Source organism: Melospiza georgiana, chromosome 23 (genome assembly GCF_028018845.1).
Source record: "Melospiza georgiana isolate bMelGeo1 chromosome 23, bMelGeo1.pri, whole genome shotgun sequence".
In the NCBI taxonomy this organism is placed as follows: domain Eukaryota; kingdom Metazoa; phylum Chordata; class Aves; order Passeriformes; family Passerellidae; genus Melospiza; species Melospiza georgiana.
Genome location: NC_080452.1, coordinates 8,109,886 through 8,126,267, shown reverse-complemented (window position 1 = coordinate 8,126,267; position 16,382 = coordinate 8,109,886). Strand labels below are relative to the sequence as shown.

At 49.0% G+C, this 16,382-nt stretch overlaps 2 protein-coding genes across 2 annotated transcripts; one reads left to right on the top strand and one right to left on the bottom strand.

Annotated features, from left to right (window-relative positions):
• Positions 1 to 2,102: 2,102 nt before the first annotated feature.
• LOC131092894 (acidic mammalian chitinase-like) lies at positions 2,103 to 6,497 on the bottom strand. The gene is made up of 11 exons (XM_058039850.1): positions 6,424 to 6,497; positions 5,774 to 5,803; positions 4,969 to 5,170; positions 4,563 to 4,619; positions 4,294 to 4,459; positions 4,057 to 4,181; positions 3,688 to 3,793; positions 3,428 to 3,613; positions 3,132 to 3,251; positions 2,909 to 3,050; positions 2,103 to 2,246 (listed from the first exon to the last, which is right to left on the bottom strand). The coding sequence occupies exons 1-10, from the start codon at positions 6,446 to 6,448 to the stop codon at positions 2,916 to 2,918; spliced, it is 1,152 nt and encodes a 383-aa protein (XP_057895833.1). The 5' UTR covers positions 6,449 to 6,497; the 3' UTR covers positions 2,103 to 2,246; positions 2,909 to 2,915.
• A 2,805-nt stretch (positions 6,498 to 9,302) lies between these two features.
• LOC131092905 (acidic mammalian chitinase-like) lies at positions 9,303 to 14,251 on the top strand. Its single transcript, XM_058039865.1, has 11 exons — positions 9,303 to 9,361; positions 9,979 to 10,008; positions 10,561 to 10,762; positions 11,063 to 11,119; positions 11,224 to 11,389; positions 11,502 to 11,626; positions 11,759 to 11,882; positions 11,989 to 12,174; positions 12,854 to 12,973; positions 13,055 to 13,196; positions 13,992 to 14,251. Exons 1-11 carry the CDS (start codon positions 9,337 to 9,339, stop codon positions 14,237 to 14,239), a joined length of 1,425 nt encoding a protein of 474 aa, XP_057895848.1. The 5' UTR covers positions 9,303 to 9,336; the 3' UTR covers positions 14,240 to 14,251.
• Positions 14,252 to 16,382: the final 2,131 nt, after the last annotated feature.

Below are 16,382 nucleotides of genomic sequence, written 5' to 3'. Positions count from 1 at the left end.
CGGGAAAAAGCCGGGGTTGGGCATCAGGAGGCCGGGAAAAAGCCGGGATTGGGCATTTCCCTCGGGAACGGGCCGGGCTGGCTCCGGGAGCAGCTCTGCCCTGTGAGGTCACAGCGCTGGCGGTGTGACAGCGGCTCCTGCCCCGGTTCCCCTGGCACTGCCAGGGAGCGGCAGCGAGAAATGCCGGCTGGGAGGGAAGCCAAAACCTGCCCGAGATGCACATTGGAATAGTGGCTTTTTGCAGGTATTAAAATGGATTTTATATGTGTGGTGTTAAAGTAACTTGGTTATAAAAATATAGGTTTCATTTCTGTTGTTACTTCAACTTAGACATAGTAGTGAAATAGATGCTATAAGTATGTGTTATAGATACATAATATTGGCTTTTTGCTAACATTAAAATGGATTTTATATGTGTGGTGTTAAAGTAACTTTGTTATAAAAATATAGTTTTCATTTGTGTTGTTAATTAAGCTTGGACATAGTAGTGAAAGAGATGCTATAAGTATGTGTTATAGATACTTAATATTGGCTTTTTGCTAATATTAAAATGGATTCTATATGTGTGATACTAAAGTAACTTTGCTATAAAAATATAGCTTTCATTCCTGTTAATGAAACTGAGTAGTGAAATGGCTGATATGTGTTATAGGTACATATTATAATATTGGCTTCTTGCTAACATTAAAGTGGATTTCATATGTCTGATTTTAAAGTAACTTTGTTATAAAAATACAGGGTTCATTTCTGTTGTTACTTAAACTTAGTTGTGAAATAGATAAGTGTGTGTTATAGATACATAATATTGGCTTTTTGCTAATATTAAAATGGATTTGATGTGTGTGGTGCTAAAGCAACTTTGTTATAAAAATATAGGTTTCATTTGTGTTGTTAATTAAACTCAGACATAATAGTGAAATAGAGAAGTTTGTGTTATAGATACATAATACTGGCTTTTTGCTAATATTAAAATGGATTTTATATGTGTGGTGTTAAAGTAAGTTTGTTATAAAAATATAGTTTTCATTTGTGTTGTTAATTAAGCTTGGACATAGTAGTGAAAGAGATGCTATAAGTATGCGTTATAGATACATAATATTGGCTTTTCACTAATGTTTAAATGGATTCTATATGTGTGATACTAAAGTAACTTTGTTATAAAAAGATAGCTTTCCTTTGTGTTGTTAATTAAACTGAGTAGTGAAATGGCTGATATGTGTTATAGATACATATTATAATATTGGCTTCTTGCTGACATTGAAATGGATTTCATATGTATGATTTTAAAGTACCTTTTCATTTCTGTTGTTACTTAAACTTAGTAGTGAAATACATAACTATGCGTTATAGATACATAATATTGGCTTTTTGCTAATATTAAAATGGATTCTGTATGTGTGGTGTTAAAGTAACTTTGTTATAAAAATATGGTTTTTATTTCTGTTGTTAGTTAAGCTTGGACATGGTAGTGAAATAGTGAATAATGAATTTTGTGTTAAAATGCCTGCTCAGATGGGATAACATCCCAAAAGCACAGCCAGGAAACAGGCTCTAAAAAGGCAGAGCAAGGAGGGGCCATGTAAAATAGCTCCTGAATATGTAAATTAGTTTATTGATATGCATAAGAAACTATGAATATTCAACAGAATGATTTAACTAAGAGGTATTTAAGGAGAATCCCCGAGGATAACAGGGTGCTCTTGGCTGACCCAACGTTTGTCCTTGTTTCCCATTGTCCTTTATTGAACTTCTTAATTTTCACAGGACAGTGAAAGTGTTTTTCACACCTTTGCTCTCCTGTTGTCCTTTATTAAACTTTTTACATTTTCACAGTTTTTCACAGGTGTTTTTCACTGTTTCACACTTTGCTCTATGGTCCTTGTGCCCTATTGTCCTTTATTTTCCTTTTAAACTTTTCCACAGGAGAGTGATTGTGTTTTTCACACCTTTGCTCCATGGTCCTCGTCTCCCACTATCCTTCACTAAACTGTTTACATTTCCACTGGAGACCGAACCTGTTTTTCACAACAACATCCTGAGAGAATCAGGAAGTGACAAAACACAAAAGAAGAAACGAGTGGAACCAGGAAGTTGTTGGTTTTGGGTGAAGGTTTATTGAATCATTGTCATTGTGTGCAATGGGATCAGAGGGATCTTTGGGCTGGATCAGGATCAGGATTGGGATCAGGATCTGTCACTGCAGCTCCTCCTGCACCTCCAGCAGCTGCAGGGACGGGAGGACTGTGCTGTGAAAAGAAAGCAGAATTTTCCTTGGTGTGACACATGAGTAATGCCGTGGCTGACTCTCACAATTAAATTAAATATCAATTAAATTAAATATCATGTATATCTCTTAGGAGAAGTTTTATAGATTTATAGTTATGTTTTATCCTCTCCTTGTGTTGTTATTATGGGGTGGCCTGTTGGGACATTTGGGAGGGTGGGGTTGTTACTATGGCAACAGCTGATTTCCAATTAAGAATTAAGGAAGTGAAACTCCACCACTGGATAGGGAAGAAGGAATCAATAAACAAAACTTTGGGAAGGGCTAAAGGGTTAAAAGGCAAAACCTCCATTGTGTAAACAAGCACATGCCATGGAATAAATCCTTTAAATTTTCTCTATTCAGTCTTCTGTTATATTTTTGATAAAGTTTTAATAAACCTTTTTTGGAACTAATATTTAATAATTTAATAAATATAATATTAATAATATTTAATATATAAACATGGTAATATTTAATATTTTAATAAACCTTTTTCGGAAGCAAAATTTAATAAAACTTTTTTGGAAGCGAGTATCGTTTTTCACACTGGGGAAGGGACGATGTTTGCAATGCCCCCTTGCCCACCCCTCTGTGTCCTTTGGGGCACACAGCCCGTGTCCCATGTCCCTCCCCGTCACTCACAGCACGCTCACAGCCCCAGGCCCTTCTTCAGCGTGGAGATCAGGGGGTATTTGCCCTGGTGGCAGAAGTTGCCAGTGAAGTCATCCAGGTCGATGGTCCACACCATGGCCCCTCCAAAGTTGTTCTTCTTCAGCCAGTCCACCTGGGGGGAGGAAAATCCCAGTGAGCGCCAGGAATTGATCCCACAGGAGAATCCAGCCCCATCTCAGCACTGCCCCCAGACCTTGAGGCCAAAGCTCTTCTCGTTGTCATAGCCGACCCATTCGTTGGCCTTGTAGGCATAGGGGACATCCTCAGGCGCATCCCAAGCCTGGGTGGCTCCAGAGCTCAGGAAGGTGCAGATCTGGGAGAACGAACAGTGGGAATGTCAGCCAGGTTGGAACCCAAACCTGGGTGCTCAGGAAGGTGCAGATGTGCGAGAAAGAGCAGTGGGAACATGAGCCAGGTTAGGAATTTCGTGCTGGAAGTGCCAGCAGTGTCCGGGCTGCCCTTGCAGGCCGCCATGAGTCCCTCACACACCTCGTAGTAAGCCAGGAGCCCGGCCTCCCCGGTGTAGGGCCCTGCAGGGCCAGGCCCGGAGCTGGGGGCGCCGATGGCCGTGTTGGATGGGTTCTGCAGGGTGAAGCTCTTTCCATAGGTTGGGAATCCCACCAGCAGCTTCTGGGCTGGGGCGCCGTTGTTCTTCCAGTAGTTCATGGCGTATTCCTGGAAAAGGCAGCAGGGTTCAGGCTGTGCTGTGGCACGGGGAGCCCCGGGCCGGAGGCCCCAAAGGCACTCACAACACTGAGGGTGCTGCCGCTGCTGAACAGGGGGCTGTTCTCGCCCGTGGAGCCGTCCCAGGGCCCGTGGAAGTCGTAGGTCATGACGTGGATGTAATCCAGGTACCTGTGGGGAGCAGGGCTCTGTCCTCACCTGAGGGCCCGGAGCTGGGGATGCCATCACCCCACAGCCCCTGAACTTGGGAAACCCTCAGGGGCTTTCGCTGCCTGTCCACAGGGTGTCAGGTTGAGTTCTGACTCTGTCAGTGTTGTTTTAGTTTACTGCATTGTTTATTTTATCCTTTTATTTCCTTCACTATTAAAGAACTGTTATTTCCCACCCAGGGAGCCCACCCCAGGACCACCAGGGACCCCAGGTTTGTCACTCACTTGCCCAGCTCAGCAATCTCGTAGCCAGCCTGGATGGTGGAAAGTCCTCCAGCCACAGCAGCAGTGACCATGAGCCGGGGCCTGTTGCTCTGCTTGGCTTCCTGCTCGAAGGCTGCCACCATTTCCTGAGGGACCCAAGGCACAGCGATCACCTGGGGGCTCTCAGGGCTGAGGCTTTGCAGCCGCCCAGGGCTCAGGGGCAGAGCTGTGGCCAGCAGGGCCTGGAGCCAAGCCCACCTTAACCAGGACGGTGAAGAGAGACTTGTCCTGGGCAGGGCTGCCCCTGGAGCCGGGGTATTCCCAGTCCAGGTCCAGCCCATCGAATCCGTACTGGCGCAGGAACCTGACCACGGAGTTGATGAAGGTCTGGCGGTTCTGGGGCGTGGAGACCATGGTGGAGAACCTGGGCAAGCAGAGCAGGAGAGAGGTGAGGTTGGAATCCAACCTCTTCCTGCTTTCCCTCCCTCTCCCAGGAGTCATAATTGGAAAGAGCTGGTTGGACTCACTTCTGTGTGCCGAAATTCCACCCTCCAATGGCCAGCAGGGTCTTCAGGTTGCGGTTCCTGCAAGAAAGGGACAGGAACTGGAGTGACCCCAAGGGTTTGGTCAGTGCAGCCTGGGTCACTTTGGTGGGAAAGGCCAAGAGCCACTGCTCCCATGGTCAGAGGATGGAGCTGTCCCCATGTCCTGCCTTGGCCGTGTCTCTGTCCCCCTTCACTCAGCATCCTTGTCACCAAAAAGGACAGGGAGGGAGCAGAGAAGGGCACAGGAGGGCACAGGAGGGAGCAGAGAAGGGCAGAGAAGGGCACAAGAGGGATCAGAGAAGGGCAGAGAAGGGCACAGGAGGGAGCAGAGAAGGGCAGAGAAGGGCACAGGAGGGAGCAGAGCCCTGCTGGGGCTCCCAGCACTCACTGGTTCTTGAGGCCATTGAAGGACTTGTAGAGGGTCTCGTCGTTCCACTCGTAGGTGGTGATCTCGTTGTTGTTCATGCCGGCGAAGGCGTAGATCAGGTGGTTGCACAGGTTGGGGTCGATGTTCTCGGGGGTGTACCTCCCCTCCCCAGGCCTGTACTGGGCCCAGTTGGTGAAGTAACAGGTCAGCACATAGGCAGTGCCTGCGGGGAGACAGCGGCCATGGAGGGGCTGCAGAGCCTGGCATGGCCTGGCCCTGGGCACGGCATCCCCACTGTGGGCACAGCTCCTGTGCCAGACTGCAGGGCAAGACCTGTTCTGTTGCATCTGGATGGCAGCTGGCTTTTGGCAAGCGGGCAGTTTTCCTTATCTCTCCCACAACCACTTCTCACTATGGACGGACATCTGCTGATAACAGCTATTGATTGATAAGAGCTACACTGCCTGACTGATAAGAACTACAGCATCCCACTGGGAGCTGCTCTGCCCGGAAAGAGGAGCCAAGCATTGCCACCCAGATATAATCTGGAGATTCTGGAACACCAGCACAGCTTCTCCACTGGATTTACCAGAGGAGCAGCAGCTGCCTCTTCTTCCACTGGTTCTGACTCTGTCGGTGTTGCTCTGGTGCACCGCACTATTTATATTATCCTTTTATTTCCTTCCCTATAAAAGAACTGTTATTTCCTCTCCCATATTTTTTACCTGACAGCCCCTTAATTTAAAATTTATAGTGAGTTAGAGGGGTGGGGAGGGTTCACATTCCCCATTTCAGGCGAGGCTCCTGCCTTCCTCAGGGCACCTACCGAGCTGGGCGTTCAGCAGCAGGGCCAGACCTGCAGGGCACAAGGAAACAACAACACACGGTCACTGCTGGGCCTGGGCAATGCAAACCCTGCAGCAAGGCTCTGCTCACAAGCTCAGGCACAACAGTTTCGCTCAAGTTTCTCCATGCACTTCATTTCTCCGATGATTTCAGGTAAAAGCACCAAAAAGAACCCAAACAGATGCCAAAGGAATCATTGGGGTTTTAGGTTTATGTCTAAAAGCACATCTCAATTGCAGCCTGCAATGAACTCTGTCCATGCTCAGGCAGAAGAGTTTTGCTAACATTTCTCCAGGCACTTCATTTCTCCAGTGATTCCATGAAAAGCATAGAAAAGAACCCACACAGATGCCAAAGGAATCATTTGGATTTCAGGTTTAAGTCTAAAAGCACATTTCCATTGCAGCCTGCAGTGAGCTCTGTCCATGCCCAAAGCAGAGCAGATCCCCAGCCCCAGCAGCGCTAAAGAAGAGAAATTTCCCTCCTCAAAGGAAACTGAGAAATCTCTGACAGAAAAGAGAGAGAGCAGCGTTTTCATCCCTCCAGCCCCCGGGCAGGCAGCAGAGCAGCAGTGCCAGAGCCCCCAGCCCTGCTCAGGAGGGCACAGAGCTGCAGCCCAGCAGCACTCACCGGTGAGCAGAGTGAGCTTGGCCATCCTGGACCAGACTGACGTGCTCGGGCTCTCTCCCTCTTTTATACCCTGCTCCTCTCTGCTGCCAGCGTGGGACCCACAGCGATGGACAAACATTACGCAACTTGGCAGGGAGCAGTGTCACCAAAGCTGTCACCAGCACAATGGGCCCGGGCTCTCCAGCCGCAGGGGTCACTGCCTGGGGCTGTGCCACGTCCTGGAGCTTCGAGGGCAGATAAAGAGCGGGATTAGATTGTGGGGTTGTTCAAATGTTGTTCCAACAGCAGCTCTGTGTCCCCCGATGGCTGCAGGGGTGACCTTGTGCTGTCCCTGAGCCCTTCCCAGGGGCTGGCACTGCCCAAGCCCAGCCTGGGTGTCCCTGGTGGCAGCGGCCCCAGGCAGGGCTGAGCGGGGCTCTGCCTCCAGCCCGGGCCCTGCTGGGGGCTCTGCGCTCACCTGGGCTGTGGGACAGAGGGACCCTGGGGCTCTGAGCTCACCTGGGCTGTGGGACAGAGGGACCCTGGGGCTCTGAGCTCACCTGGGCTGTGCGACAGAGGGACCCTGGGGCTCTGAGCTCACCTGGGCTCTCCTCTGACAAACACGGGAAGGTTCTTTATTTCTTGGAGGCTAAACTCCACAAGGCACTCTCCGGAGTATGAACCCAGTTAATTTTCCTCTCAAATTTGTCCTCTCCTTTTCCCGCTCATCTCTTTCCCAAACTGAGACACCCCTGTGTTGCTGAGCATTCCCATTTTTCCCTAAGTGAAGCTCCATCAGCTGAATGCCTCAAAATATCCTTTCCGCATTTGATCTTCTGTCCCAATGGAGACTCCAAGCTCCCCCCCTGTGTGAGGAGCCTGGGGACTGGATTTCTTCCCTTTTCCCTCTGTCGGACAGAGCGACCTTGGTGATCTGAGCTGTGTCTTGCCCACCCAGGTGAGGTGGGGTCTCCTCTGGAAGCAGACATGAGGAGTCCCATCACTAAAGAAAAACCACATTGGTTTTTACTGAGTCATTCTCCACCTGATAAAGCAAAATTCTTCTGTAAGAAGCGTTGTTTTTGTCATCTTCTTTCCCTAATCTCCTGACACCCACGGTCACAAGAACAAGTGGGAGGACAACGCAGCAGAAGCTGATTCTGATTCACTTTGTTTGCAGCAGGCCTTGTGCCACACCTCTGTTTTGGTAATTCCAGTGTTGGTGTTCCCAGCAGCCAATGGAATGGGCAGGATGAGACTTTTACCGGGAAGATGCAGCTGGAAAAACCAGAGTGGTGAAATCTCTCTGCAACCCAACACTGGAATAGTCGGAAGGTCCCTGTCTGCTCTTTCTAATTGGAATTCTTTCAGCAAGGACCAATCCTTGTGCCCTTCGTCACTTCCCAGCACTCCCAGGGAACCCACAGCAAAACACCTTTGTTAGAACAGGAGAAGGGCAGGATAAGTCCTGAAGGAAAACTCCTGATTTGTTACCCCCACATGAAAACAAATCAGTGTCCTTGATCCTGCCCCAAATGCTCTCGTGTCTATACCCAAACACCTTCCCTGGATAACAGAGCTGAAAATGCTCCAGAGGTCACGGAGGGCAGGATTTTCCAGACCTATCCCAGCTGAATTTGTCTTTATCAACCAAGAAAAACATTGGAAAAATACTCCTTGAGGATGTTGTCCTGTTATCAGCTGTGTCCCACCCCGTGCCTGCACCAAATTCCAAGGCTCAGGTTGGCACATTTTAATCTGCAGATCAGCCAGCATCTGATACCAGATTGTTTTCCAGGTTTCCAGTCATCCAAGGCTGGGTGACCTCCTGGAAAGTCACCTTCATGTCACCCCACAGGGAATTAAACCTTCCAGTGCAGGGACACAGCCCTGTCCCCATTCCTGAGTTGGGAAAAGGGAGGAAATCCAATCCCCAGGCTCCTCACACAGGGGGGGAGCTTGGAGTCTCCATTGGGACAGAAGATCAAATGTGGAAAGGATATTTTGAGGCATTCAGCTGATGGAGCTTCACTTAGGGAAAAATGGGAATGCTCAGCAACACAGGGGTGTCTCAGTTTGGGAAAGAGATGAGCGGGAAAAGGAGGGGACAAATTTGAGAGGAAAATGAACTGGGTTCATACTCCGGAGAGTGCCTTGTGGAGTTTACCCTCCAAGAAATAAAGAACCTTCCTGTGTTTGCCAGAGGAGAGCCCAGGTGAGCTCAGAGCCCCAGGGTCCCTCTGTCCCACAGCCCAGGTGAGCTCAGAGCCCCAGGGTCCCTCTGTCCCACAGCCCAGGTGAGCTCAGAGCCCCAGGGTCCCTCTGTCCCACAGCCCGGGTGAGCTCAGAGCCCCAGGGTCCCTCTGTCGCACAGCCCAGGTGAGCTCAGAGCCCCAGGGTCCCTCTGTCCCACAGCCCAGGTGAGCTCAGAGCCCCAGGGTCCCTCTGTCGCACAGCCCAGGTGAGCTCAGAGCCCCAGGGTCCCTCTGTCCCACAGCCCAGGTGAGCTCAGAGCCCCCAGCAGGGCCCGGGCTGGAGGCAGAGCCCCGCTCAGCCCTGCCTGGGGCCGCTGCCACCAGGGACACCCAGGCTGGGCTTGGGCAGTGCCAGCCCCTGGGAAGGGCTCAGGGACAGCACAAGGTCACCCCTGCAGCCATCGGGGGACACAGAGCTGCTGTTGGAACAACATTTGAACAACCCCACAATCTAATCCCGCTCTTTATCTGCCCTCGCAGCTCCAGGACGTGGCACAGCCCCAGGCAGTGACCCCTGCGGCTGGAGAGCCCGGGCCCATTGTGCTGGTGACAGCTTTGGTGACACTGCTGCCTGCCAAGTTGCGTAATGTTTGTCCATCGCTGTGGGTCCCACGCTGGCAGCAGAGAGGAGCAGGGTATAAAAGAGGGAGAGAGCCCGAGCACGTCAGTCTGGTCCAGGATGGCCAAGCTCACTCTGCTCACCGGTGAGTGCTGCTGGGCTGCAGCTCGGTGCCCTCCTGAGCAGGGCTGGGGGCTCTGGCACTGCTGCTCTGCTGCCTGCCCGGGGGCTGGAGGGATGAAAACGCTGCTCTCTCTCTTTTCTGTCAGAGATTTCTCCATTTCCTTTGGGGAGGGAAATTTCTCTTTGGCGCGGCTGGGGTTGGGGATCTGCTCTGCTTTGGGCATGGACAGAGCTCACTGCAGGCTGCAATGGAAATGTGCTTTTAGACTTAAACCTGAAATCCTAATGATTCCTTTGGCATCTGTGTGGGTTCTTTTCTATGCTTTTCATGGAATCACTGGAGAAATGAAGTGCTTGGTGAAATTTTAGTGAAACTCTTCTGCCTGAGCATGGACAGAGTTCATTGCAGGCTGCAATTGAGATGTGCTTTTAGACATAAACCTAAACCCCCAATGATTCCTTTGGCATCTGTTTGGGTTCTTTTTGGTGCTTTTACCTGAAATCATTGGAGAAATGAAGTGCATGGAGAAACTTGAGCGAAACTCTTGTGCCTGAGCTTGTGAGCAGAGCCTTGCTGCAGGGTTTGCATTGCCCAGGCGCAGCAGTGACCGTGTGTTGTTGTTTCCTTGTGCCCTGCAGGTCTGGCCCTGCTGCTGAACGCCCAGCTCGGTAGGTGCCCTGAGGAAGGCAGGAGCCTCGCCTGAAATGGGGAATGTGAACCCTCCCCACCCCTCTAATTTACTATAAGTTTTAAATTAAGGGGATGTCAGGTAAAAAATATGGGAGAGGAAATAACAGTTCTTTTATAGGGAAGGAAATAAAAGGATAATATAAATAGTGCAGTACACTAGAACAACAGCGACAGAGTCAGAACCAGTGGAAGAAGAGGCAGCTGCGGCTCCTCTGCTAAATCCAGTGGAGAAGCTGTGCTGGTGTTCCAGAATCTCCAGATTATATTTGGGTAGCAATGCTTGGCTCCTCTTTCTGGGCAGAGCAGCTCCCAGTGGGATGCTGTAGTTCTTATCAGCCATGCAGTGACATCCAATAGCTGTTATCAGCAGGTGTCCCCTCTCGAGGTTGGAGATAAGGAAAACTGCCCGCTTGCCAAAAGCCCGCTGCCATCCAGATGCAACAGAACAGATCTTGCCCTGCAGTCTGGAATGAGTGGGGGATGCCGTGCCCAGGCACTGCAGCCCCTCCATGGCCGCTGTCTCCCCGCAGGCACTGCCTATGTGCTGACCTGTTACTTCACCAACTGGGCCCAGTACAGGCCTGGCCTGGGCAAGTTCACCCCTGAAAATGTCGACCCTTGCCTGTGCAACCACCTGATCTACGCCTTCGCCGGCATGAACAACAACGAGATCACCACCTATGAGTGGAACGACGAGACCCTCTACAAGTCCTTCAATGGCCTCAAGAACCAGTGAGTGCTGGGAGCCCCAGCAGGGCTCTGCTCCCTCCTGTGCCCTTCTCTGCCCTTCTCTGATCCCTCTTGTGCCCTTCTCTGCTCCCTCTGGTGCCCTTCTCTGCTCTTCTCTGCTCCCTCCCTGTCCTTTTTGGTGACAAGGATGCTGAGGGAAGAGGGACAGAGACACAGCCAAGGCAGGACATGGGGACAGCCCCATCCTCTGAGCATGGGGCTAGCAGCTCAGGGGTGCTGTGGACATCCATTCTATGATTTTATGACATGCAATAACTCAGGTTCCTGCCTCTTCCCCTTCAGGAACAAAGACCTGAAGACCCTGCTGGCCATTGGAGGATGGAATTTCGGCACAGCCAAGTGAGTTCAAACCATTTCCAGCCCTAAATGGCAGCATAGGAACAAAATGAGAAGGGGAAGGGGCTCCATGGGAACCCCACCTCTCTCCTGCTCTGCTTGCCCAGGTTCTCCACCATGGTCTCCACGCCCCAGAACCGCCAGACCTTCATCAACTCCGTTATCAAATTCCTGCGCCAGTATCAGTTCGACGGGCTGGACCTGGACTGGGAATACCCCGGCTCCAGGGGCAGCCCTGCCCAGGACAAGTCTCTCTTCACCGTCCTGGTTAAGGTGGGCTTGGCTCCAGGCCCTGCTGGCCACAGCTCTGCCCCTGAGCCCTGGGCGGCTGCAGAGCCTCAGCCCTGAGAGCCCCCAGGTGATCGCTGTGCCTTGGGTCCCTCAGGAAATGGTGGCAGCCTTCGAGCAGGAAGCCAAGCAGAGCAACAGGCCCCGGCTCATGGTCACTGCTGCTGTGGCTGCTGGACTCTCCACCATCCAGGCTGGCTACGAGATCGCTGAGATTGGCAAGTGAGTGACAAACCTGGGGTCCCTGGTGAGATTTGAGGGATTTCCTGAGAGTGATGAGGTGAAAGAGCCCCTGAGGGTGAGGTGACGGCAGCTGCAGGCCCTCAGGTGAGGACGGAGCCCCTCTCCCTGCAGGTACCTGGATTACATCCACGTCATGACCTACGACTTCCACGGCTCCTGGGAGAGGAACACTGGAGAGAACAGCCCCCTGTTCGCCGGCCCTGCCGACAGCGGCGACTACAAATACTTCAACGTTGTGAGTGCTTCTTTGGGACACCCACAGCTCCCAGATCCTGGTGAGATTTCGAGGAATTCATCCTTCAAATCCTAGCAAAGACCCGAGAGGGAATGGTTTCTTGCAGGAATACGCCATGAATTATTGGAAGAGCAATGGTGCCCCAGCTGAGAAGCTCCTGGTGGGATTCCCAACCTATGGAAAGAGCTTCACCCTGCAGAACCCATCTGACACCTCCGTGGGAGCTCCAGCATCCGGCCCTGGCCCCGCTGGACCCTACACCAGGGAGGCTGGAACTCTGGCTTACTACGAGGTAGGGATGTTCCACCACATTCCTCGCTCAGATCATTTGAAGGAATTGGTCAGGAAGCTCCCGTGGAGTTTTCATTTGAAGGAATTTGTCAGGAAGCTCCCGTGGAGTTTTCATTTGAAGGAATTTGTCAGGAAGCTCCCATGGAGTTTTCATTTGAAGGAATTTGTCAGGAAGCTCCCATGGAGTTTTCATTTGAAGGAATTTGTCAGGAAGCTCCCATGGAGTTTTCATTTGAAGGAATTGATCAGGAAGCTCCCATTTGAAGGAATTGATCAGGAAGCTCCCATGGAGTTTCCATTTGAAGGAACTGATCAGGAAGCTCCCATGGAGGTTTCATTTGAAGGAATTGATCAGGAAGCTCCCATGGAGTTTCCATTTGAAGGAACTGATCAGGAAGCTCCCATGGAGTTTTCATTTGAAGGAATTGATCAGGAAGCTCCCATTTGAAGGAATTGATCAGGAAGCTCCCATGGAGTTTCCATTTGAAGGAATTGATCAGGAAGCTCCTGTGGAGTTCTCTGCATGGCTCAGGCACAGAGCTCTCCATGGAATCACCAGGAGGGAGTTGTGCACTCAGGGAATGGGGAGGCAGCACAAAACCAGAAGATGAAGCCAAGGCAAGGGCAGAGCCTGGGCTTTTCCCTTTTTGTGGATAACATTCCTGCTTCCTTCTCCTTAGATCTGCTCTCTCCTGAGCTCTGGAGCCACCCAGGCTTGGGATGAACCCCAGGATGTCCCCTACGCCTACAAGGGCAGCGAATGGGTCGGCTACGACAACGTCAAGAGCTTCGGCCTCAAGGTCTGGGGGCAGTGCTGGGATGGGGCTGGATTCTCCTGTGGGATCAATTCCTGGCGCTCACCAGGACTTTCCTCCCCACAGGTGGACTGGCTGAAGAAGAACAACTTTGGAGGAGCCATGGTGTGGGCCCTGGACATGGATGACTTCACTGGGGATTTCTGCAAGGAAGGCAAATACCCCCTGATCTCCAGCCTGAAGAAGGGCCTGGGGCTGCAGAGCGGCGGTGAGTGGCTCCAGAGAGCAGGAGCAGCTCCTTGGTGGAGATTCCCGAAATTCCTACAGGGGTGTGGGAGGGATGAAACATTTTCAACCCTTTTCCCACCCAAATTCCAGATTGTGTTCCCCATCTGAGCCCCTTCCTCCCATCACTGAGGCTCCCACCACCAGCAGCAGGAGCAGCTCCTTCATGGAGACCCCCAACCTTCCTATGGAGGTGTGGGAGGGATGAAACACCAGGAACGTTAAAACAAACCTGCTCCTTGTGGAGCAGCTCCTTCATGGAGACTCCCAAAATTCCTATGAAGGATGGGGTGGAATCAAACACTTCCAACCCTTTCCTGCCGAAATTCCAGACTGGGTGCCCCCTCCTCCCATTTGAGGCTCCCACCACCAGCAACAGGAGCAGCTCCTTCATGGAAGGACTTCTTATGGAGGTGTGGGAGGGATGAAACACCAGGAACATTCAAATAAACCTTTTCCTCGTTGAATTCTTGAATTCCAGACTGCGTTCCCCCCTCTGAGCCCCTTCCTCCCATCACTGAGGTTCCCACCATCAGCAACAGGAGCAGCTCCTTCATGGAGACTCCCAACCTTCCTGTGAAGGATGGGGTGGAATCAAACACTTCCAACCCTTTCCTGCCTAAATTCCAGATTGTGTTTCTCCGTCCTCCCATTTGAGTCTCCCAACACCACCAGCAAAAGGAGCAGCTCTTTACGGAGGAGCTTCCTATGTAGGTGTGGGATGAAACACCAGGAATGTTAAAATAACCCTATTCCTGGTGGAATTCTTGCATTCCAGACTGTGTTCCCCCCTCCGAGCCCCTTCCTCCCATCACCGAGGCTCCCACCACCACCTCTGGCGGCTCTGGCGGCTCCGGCGGCTCCGGCGGCTCTGGATTCTGTGCCGGGAAACCCAACGGGATCTACGCAGACCCCAACAACAAGAGGAACTTCTACAACTGCCTGAACGGCCAGACCTTCGTGCAGAGCTGCGAGCAGGGGCTGGTCTTCGACCCCGCCTGCTCCTGCTGCAACTGGCCCCAGTGATTGCCAACCCTTTCCCGGCCAATCCATCCCTCGGATTTTCATTGTGTGCAATAATCATGATTAAATAAAGCTTTCTCAGAGCAATCCTCTCTGTTGTAACTCTATTTTTTTTTTTTTTTTTGCGTTTTCATGGCTCTCTCAGGGAATCCTGGAGTGCGTGGCTGTTAAAATTCCCGACAGCAGGTGTCAATGTTGCCTGCTCTTCTTCCCAGCCGTGGTGGAGGGATTTTCCAGGAGTTTTTTAGAGATTTTCCGGCAACATTCGGAGAAGAAAAGCGGCTGCAAGCCTGAAAGCTGAGTTGTTGTTACTCTTTGTCACAAATCCGTATCTGAGGCGAAGAGGAATTTTTAAAGCATTTTTTAATAGAAATAGAGCACTTTGATAGGTAAAAAAACCCCAAAAAACAGGATAAAGGCAGAGTTTGTTTCTCCAGGGTTTTAAAGCCTGTGGGAGACATGGAATCATGGAATCCCAGAGTGGGCTGGGTTAGAAGGGACCTTAAAGTTCATCCCATTCCACCACAGGCCATTCTTCCTGTTTGGGACAGGCAGGAAAGCTCTTCTCTCTCTGAGTCCCACCAGCTCGGTGGATAAATATAAATATAAATATAAATATAAATATAAATATAAATATAAATATAAATATAAATATAAATATAAATATAAATATAAATATAAATATAATTAGAAATAGAAATAGAAATATACACATAGAAATATACACATAGAAATACACATCGAAATACACATAGAAATACACATAGAAATACACATAGAAATAGAAGTATACATAAAAATATAAATAGAAATAGACATAGAAAATTAGTATAAATATAAGTAGAAATAAACATAAACATAAATGGTATAGATAAACACATCAATACCTATACCCATAAATATAGATATAGATGTGGATATAGATGTAGATATTGACAGAAATAGAAATATACATAGAAATAGAAGTATACATAAAAATATAAATAGAAACAGACATAGAAATATTAGTATAAATATAAGTAGAAATAAATATAAATATAAATATAAATATAAATAGAAATAGAAATATAGATACAAATAGAAATACACATAGAAGTATTAGTATAAATATAAGTCTATATTGATATAAATAGTATCAACAAACACAACTATACCTATACCCATAAATATGGATAAATATAAATATAAATATAAATATAAATATAAATATAAATATAAATATAAATACACATAGAAATACACATAGAAATACACATAGAAATATTAGTATAAGTATTGATATAAGTATATACTATATAAATTATAAATAATTTATATATGATAATAATTTATATAAATAAATTATAAATATAATATATTGATATAAGTAGTATCAACAAACACAACTATACCTATACCCATAAATATGGATAAATATAAATATAAATATAAATATAAATATAAATATAAATATAAATATAAATATAAATATAAATATACACATAGAAATACACATAGAAATATTAGTATAAATATAAGTATATATTGATATAAGTAGTATCAATAAATACAACTATACCTATACCCATAAATATGGATAAATAAATAGAAATATAACTATAACTAGAAATAGAAATATACATAGAAATAGAAATACACACAGAAATATGAGTATAAATATAAGTAGCAATAACTATAACTATAAATGTCTCCATTTTCAAGCTCAAACCCCAGCTCCACCTTCCCCTGGGTCTCCACTGCCCTGCTCTCCGCAGCCCCCGGCAGCAGCGCCGCTTCCCGGCTCCCAGCGCTGCCCTCCCGGGGGCGGTTCCTGCCTCCCTCCCTCCCTCCCTCCTTCCCAGAAACGCCAGCTCTGACTCACCGCCTTACGAAATCCTGCAGCCGCCCCCCTTCGGCTCCTCCAGGCCCCTCTGTCCCCCTCCTGTCCCCGGGGATGTTCGAGGAGCGCCCGGAAATTTCCCCCTGATGATTCCATGCCCTGCTGCCCTCTCCCATTGTCCATCCCGCCCATCTCTCACATCTTTCCCCGCTCCTCGTTTTCCCCGCTCTGTGAACAAACCCCGAGCTCTCTCGGGTGTTGTGAAACAGCTCCAGCTCAGTTTCTGCCCGTCCTGTTCCCCAAATAACCCCGGTTCTGCTGGGCTGT